This window comes from Crocuta crocuta, unplaced genomic scaffold, assembly GCF_008692635.1.
Source record: "Crocuta crocuta isolate KB4526 unplaced genomic scaffold, BGI_CrCroc_1.0 scaffold195, whole genome shotgun sequence".
Lineage (NCBI taxonomy): Eukaryota > Metazoa > Chordata > Mammalia > Carnivora > Hyaenidae > Crocuta > Crocuta crocuta.
The window spans coordinates 40,197-46,560 of record NW_027530515.1 but is presented as its reverse complement, the minus strand read 5'-3'; the positions used below and the strand labels follow the sequence as shown (position 1 = coordinate 46,560).

The 6,364-nt window shown below is 59.3% G+C and overlaps 1 protein-coding gene and 1 non-coding gene across 3 annotated transcripts in view; both read left to right on the top strand.

Moving 5' to 3' along the window:
• The first annotated feature begins 361 nt into the window (after positions 1–361).
• LOC144234113 (melanoma-associated antigen D4) overlaps positions 362–6,364 on the top strand; it is a 6,369-nt gene continuing 366 nt past the window's right edge. Inside the window, exons 1-11 of one of the 2 annotated variants that reach the window (XM_077767253.1) lie at positions 362–592; positions 885–1,715; positions 2,056–2,259; positions 2,364–2,427; positions 2,660–2,739; positions 3,124–3,215; positions 3,852–3,931; positions 4,016–4,058; positions 4,469–4,531; positions 5,422–5,536; positions 5,873–6,303. In XM_077767253.1, the coding sequence (XP_077623379.1) occupies positions 383–592; positions 885–1,715; positions 2,056–2,259; positions 2,364–2,427; positions 2,660–2,739; positions 3,124–3,215; positions 3,852–3,931; positions 4,016–4,058; positions 4,469–4,531; positions 5,422–5,536; positions 5,873–6,303 (2,213 nt within the window). In that variant the 5' untranslated portion in view covers positions 362–382. Of the gene's footprint in view, positions 593–884; positions 1,716–2,055; positions 2,260–2,363; positions 2,428–2,659; positions 2,740–3,123; positions 3,216–3,851; positions 3,932–4,015; positions 4,059–4,468; positions 4,532–5,421; positions 5,537–5,872; positions 6,308–6,364 lie in introns of those variants that run through there. The other variant, XM_077767254.1, reaches the window with a different exon arrangement.
• LOC144234117 (small nucleolar RNA SNORA11) lies at positions 5,078–5,206 on the top strand. The gene has a single exon (XR_013335868.1). It is a non-coding gene; the product is annotated as a small nucleolar RNA SNORA11 (small nucleolar RNA).

Genomic DNA, 6,364 nt, shown 5'->3' with positions numbered 1-6,364 from the left:
GATTCAGTTTCCCATAGCTTTCCGGGGTCCCCGTAGTCTCAGCCCTCTCGTGTCATCTGCCCCCACCCCCTTCGTCTTGAAATCCAAGCCCTTTGTTTCTCTCTCTCTCAATGCATCCCCCTTTGGGACTCTTCAGACCCAAGCCCACCAGTCCACCCCCTATTCAAATCTAGCCGCTGGGATGGGGAGCGTGCCCCTCCTGAACTCCCCTTTAAGTGCAGGGAGACCATCGCTATCCCTCTCCTAGGGCTGCGTCTCTGACAGAACCTAACCCAACAGATTCCCCCTCCCTCCCTTCTCCCCCCTCCCCCCCTGCCNCCTTGAAGAGGCCTCACCCTCCCTCCCAGGCTGAGCTCTCTTCTTGGGGACCCCCTCCCCTAGCATGGCTGAGGGAAGCTACCGCATGGAATCAGAAACCTACAACGTTGAAGACATGGATGAGGGTAGCGATGAAGTCGGGGAGGAAGAGATGGTTGAAGGAAATGACTATGAAGAATTTGGTGCTTTTGGAGGCTATGGCACCCTCACCAGCTTTGACATCCGTATCCTCCGAGCCTTTGGGAGCTTGGGTCCAGGCCTTCGCATCTTATCGGTGAGGCTCCTTGTTGGCCACCTGCTGGCCCTGGGCCTTCTCCCCTGTGAAGGTGCTGGGGACCGGGGCGGGGAGGGGGGTGGGTGAATGGGAGGGTTGAATGGGGAAGGACTGCCCAGCTTCACCAGCGTTCCCTCTCTTGCTCAGAGAAAGGGGGTTTGGGAAGTCTGTGGGAGAGTTGGGGGGGGGGGATGGGAGCTGGCCGCCAGGAGGAGGCTGGCCAGCACAGGGAAGCATGATGTGAGCATGTAGAGCTGTCTGCCTTCCCCTACCCTTCTGTCTGGCCTTGCAGAATGAGCCCTGGGAATTGGAAAACCCTATGCTGGCTAGGACTCTGATGGAGGCATTTCAGCTGGATCCAGAAACACTTGCCAATGAGGCTGCTGCCCATGCTGCCAACGTAGCCCGCGCGGCCGCCTCCAACCGTGCTGCCAGGGCCGCTGCTGCCGCTGCCCGTGCCACCTACAATCAGGTGGTCACCAACCGCCCTGTGGCCACAGACCAGGCTTCAGGAGAAGATACCCAGCCCATGACCTATGCGGCCCAGGATCAGGGAGCCACCCCTGAGACCACCCTAGCTGCTCCGCACATCTCTCAGATGCTAGTCGCCAGTGAGATGGCTGCCCCGGGGGCTCCAGCAGCGTCCACACAGCCCCAGACAGGCTCCCAGGCCCAGGAGGCTGCTACTGAGGGCCCTAGTACTGCCTGTGCTTTCTCTCAGGCTCCGTGTGCCAGTGAGATGGATGCCACCAGGCCCAAGACAGCCTTCCTGGGTCAGAATGATGTGTTTGATTTCACCCAGCCGGCAGGTGTCAGTGGCATGGCCTTCCCCCGCCCCAAGAGGCCCGCCCCGGCCCAAGAGGCTGCCACAGAGGGCCCCAGTGCCGCCTCCGGGGTGCCCCAGGCAGCACCTGCCAGGGAGGGGGCAGCCACCCGGCCCAAGACGACCAAGTCTGGAAAGGCTCTTGCCAAGACCCGGTGGGTGGAGCCTCAGAATGCTGTGACAGCAGCTGCTGCCAAGACCAAGATGGCCACTAGCATCCCTGAGCCTGAGGGTGCAGCTGCCCCTGCCCAGCACAGTGCTGAGCCCTGGGTCAGGATGGGAGGCAAGAGGACCAAGAAGGTGAGACCTCTCTGCTGGCTGCACCACCCCCTTGCTCCTCTCCTTTCTCTGCTCCGTCCTCCTCTCCTCCCCTCCCCTCCTCTCTTCTCTTCTGTTAGCTTGTGCATGTTGGTCCAACACAGGTTTGCTAGCATGCTTTGACCCCACGAAGTCTCTACCCTCAGGCCTGGCGGGAGAAGAGGTCGGCTCCGTGCCAGGCACGTAGTAAGCACTCAGCACACGTCATGCGCTGTTTGTACTACTCTTATTTCCAAGTACCTCCTCTGGTTAAGACGTGTGCTGCGCACTTTTGCACGGTGAGTCTGGTAGCCCTGGGTCTCTCCTCTCTTTAACGCTACAGTCCAAGCACCTGGATGATGAATATGAGAGCAGTGAGGAGGAGAGAGAGCCTCCTGCGGTCCCACCGACCTGGAGAGCATCGCACCCTCCGATGACCGTGCGGGCTCGTATGGTTCCTCGGCCCCCGATGGTCTTGAGGTCCCAGGTACCCTCAAGACACGTCTTGTGCTTGCCACCCCGCAACGTGACCCTTCTGCAAGAGAGGGTAAGAAATCTGCCTTTCCCCCGTCTTCTTCCTCTCCTCCCCTGTGGGCCATTTCTTGGAGGTCAGCCATGCCTTGATCTCCCCCTGTGCTCCTCTTCCTCCAGGCAAATAAGCTGGTGAAATATCTGATGATTAAGGACTACAAGAAGATCCCCATCAAGCGCTCAGGTGGGCAACCTGAGCCCCCGCCCTGAGCTCTGCCCTTCCCCCGTCCCCATCCCTACCCTGCAGGCTTCGCATCACATGTGCCCACCCAGCGTGCGCAGCTCATCGCTCCCATTTGCACAGTTCGGGGATCCGGGAGTCTGACTGTACTCCCCTCAGTGAGGCTGGCCGAGGGGCTGCAGCTCTTTGGCCCCTGCTCATCCCTGGTGCTCTCTCCACCTCTCGCCTCCTGTAGACATGATGAAGGATGTCATCCGAGAATACGACGAACATTTCCCTGAGATCATTGAACGAGCAACATACACTCTGGAAAAGGTGGGCAAGGGAACAGGGGCAGCTCCCTGTGGCACAGGGAAGCCGTGCACCCTGCAGCCCCCTGAGGCCCACTTCCAGCACTGCCTGCTCTGGAAGCCCTCTCTAGCTTCTCCACCTGGGAGTGTCCACCGCATGCTTCCCTCCCCCGCAGGCTCCTCTCCTTCATGCTCTTTTGAATGTCTCTTGTCCCCTGAAGTGGGTCCTGTTGCTTTGGCCAGCACCAGAGCTCGAACAGGGCAGTTCCTCTGTAGGCTGTCTTCATCAGGCTTCCATGTGACTTTGGGGTCCTGGCTGAGGGAGAGTTCTGACGGGAAACTGAGGGACTGCCTGGGGGACGGGCGGCATAGGTTTCTCATCTCCTGTTCTGGTTTCTCTGCCATGTAGAAGTTTGGGATCCACCTGAAGGAAATTGACAAGGAAGAACACCTGTACATTCTCGTGTGCACACGTGATTCCTCAGCTCGTCTCCTGGGAAAGTAAGATAGGGCGGGCAGGAGGGTTGTGGCCCTCCTCGCTGGTGCTTCCCCCTTCCTCTTGGAGAAACGGGAAAACAGGGCTTCGGTGCCTGGCACAGCTCTCAGCCACAGTTAGTGGTGCCTGGTGATTAGGGTGTGAAAGGGGAAGTAGCCTGGGGTCAAGCCTTGGCTGCTCTCAGGGCTTCACCCCCACCCCGGCCACCTCCTCACCCCATCTTTTAGGAAAGCAGGCTCCTCGTTGCCTGCCCCTTCCTGCTATGTGCCTGGCCTGGGCTTAGCAGAGTGGTCCTGGGGCTTCGAAGGAAGCTTCCCGTCCAGTCTAATTCCCGATGTTCAAAGGGCAGGAAAGGTCTGGATATGCCTCCTCTGAACACACTGGAAGCCAGGCGTTTGCTCCCTGCCTGGCCCTGTCGTGGACGCAACTCTGGAAGGGGCTCTTAGCATCCACGTTGGATGCGTGAAGTGATTCAGCCTCAGACAGAGGAATGAATGCTCTGGGTCAGAGAGCAAGCCATGCGCAGAGTGGGAAGAACTGCTCTGTAGCCCAGCCATCTGGGAAAGGCTAGTTGGGTGAAGCGGCCCTAGTCCCTCGGGCAAATGCCTGCCGGACAGGATGCCTCTTTCTCCACCTTTTAGGACCAAGGACACTCCCAGGCTGAGCCTCCTCTTGGTGATTCTGGGAGTCATTTTCATGAATGGCAACCGTGCCAGCGAGGGTGAGTGGCTGGACCTGCAGCCGGGGGGTCGCCCAGAGTCTCAGCTTTGTGTGCGAAATTCTTGTATCTCATCTCCCCTCACAGCTGTCCTCTGGGAGGCACTTCGCAAGATGGGACTGCGCCCTGGGTATGGTTGGGCTCTCGACTCCCGCCCCTCAGTGTTGTCTTTGGGCACCAGTGGCACCAGGTTTGCAGTAGCCTGGTGGCCCAGTGCCAGGGGAGCGGACGTCCTGGACCGGGTAGAACGCAAAGGGTCTCTGGCACGGTGCATGGGGAAATGGTCCTGAACTCTCAGCCCCTCGCTGCTCCATGTCCCCTCTCCGTCCCCAGATGAGGCGTAAGAGATACCATCAGATGTAGGGGTTCCATCAAACCCTTGCCTAGGGTATCCCGGACGTGTGGACCCTGCTGCCCCCCCAGGCCTCCATGGGGATGCCCCAGAGGCTGGGCAGCTCTCGATCCTGCTGGGGAGTGCTCCCGCCCACGTGTCCCACACTGCCACTGTTCATAGTTATGGATTCCTTTCCTTGCCCTCAGGGTGAGGCACCCATTCCTCGGCGATCTGAGGAAGCTCATTACAGAGGACTTTGTGAAGCAGAAGTAAGTATTGGCCGGGTTACCTTTGTCTCACACTCGTGCATTCCCTGTGTGCCGATCTGGCTGAGCAGCCATGCCCCATCCCGTATCTTAGCACAGAGGGATAGGTGTCTCTGGGGTGAGCGTGGGTGGCGTATGGAATGTTGGCGGGGAGTAGAGATCCAGCTCTGTCTTGGGGAAAGGGAGTACGAGCTGACAGAGAACATGGTGCAGGGTGTGTTACAACCACCATGCCCTTTGGCACCTGCCCTGTAGGCTGTCCTAGAATTTCCCCCTGCTTTCCATCCCAGGAACAGGGGGCTCAGAGGGCAGAAGTCTGAGTGTGGCCCCCGCGGGTAAGCGCCCCATTCAGTCCGAGAGCCCAGCCCTCCTGGCTTTCTGGTTAGGGCCCACCTAGACCTCGGTCCTCGGAGAACACGCACGCGCCCACACAGGCACACAGATGCACACACGCACACACCTTCAGGGCTATGGGCGGAGTGTGCTGCTCTTCCCTTTCCAGTCGCTCTCTGTGGTGGGCCGTCCCGGGGTTCCGCCAGGGCATGGACTGGTGTGTGCTCAGAGCAGAGGGCCTGAAGAAATGGCTCCTCTGTTTGCAACACACCCGACAGGACTCTGGGTTCATTGTGACAAGCGGCACCCTACAGGTGTCCCGCCCTGCACCTCCACGTGGCTTCTGGGCAGGACTGGCGGCCTAAGGCTTTGTAGGCCTCCATCCTGGAGGCAGAAACGCTGGGAGTGAGCGCGGGAGTGAGGCATGGGCTTGAGGTCGGGACCGTCCTCCCCCGGGAGCTGAGCTGCAGCATCGTGGCCAGGAAGGGGCCACCTGGGAGCCACTGGTGCAACAACAGCCACTGGCTGGAAGCAAACGTTTGTCTTCCTCTTGCCCTGAGGTACCTGGAATACAAGAAGGTCCCCAATAGCAGCCCACCCGAGTATGAATTCCTCTGGGGCCTGCGAGCCCGCCACGAGACCAGCAAGATGAGGGTGCTGCGATTCATTGCCCAGGTAATAGAGAGCCTCTGTTTGGGGCCAGGCGGTGGGGTCTGGGTTTTGGTCTTTGCCGTACCTTCTTTGTTTCTTGGTCACAGCCTTCTCTTGCCATGTGTCCACTGAGGATACTGACAGGTTCCTAAGTAGGTCACTGACACAGGTTCACAGACGTAGTAAGCAGGAGGGAAGGGTGAAGCCCCTGGGCTGGCCCAGAATAACAGGAGAGTCGGACTCCAGCAGTCTTTATTTGTGTAATGGTTATGCACAGAGCCCAGGAGGGTGTATGGCAGGAAGCAGGTGCTCAGTGGAGGTGGGCTAGCTGTTTGGATGGTTGCTGTCGCTCTACTGCAGAATCAGAACCGAGACCCCCGGGAGTGGAAGGCTCATTTCCTGGAGGCTGTGGATGATGCGTTCAAGACGATGGATGTGGACATGGCTGAGGAACATGCCAGGGCCCAGATGAGGGCCCAGATGAACATCGGGGACGAAGCCCTGATTGGACGGTGGAGCTGGGATGACATACAGGTGGAGCTCCTGAGCTGGGATGAGGACGGAGATTTTGGCGACGCCTGGGCCAGGATTCCCTTCGCGTTCTGGGCCAGATACCATCAGTACATTCTGAATAGCAACCGTGCCAACAGGAGAGCCACTTGGAGGGCTGGCGTCAGCAGTGGCACCAACGGTGGGGCCAGCACCAGCATTCTCGATGGGCCCAGCACCAGCTCCACCATCCGGACCAGAAACGCCGCCAGAACGAGTGCCAACTTCTTCTCCTGGATCCAGTAAGGTTTTCAGTCGCTAAATGAAACTCTGCAGGAGGGGGTGGGAGGGGGCTGTGAGAAG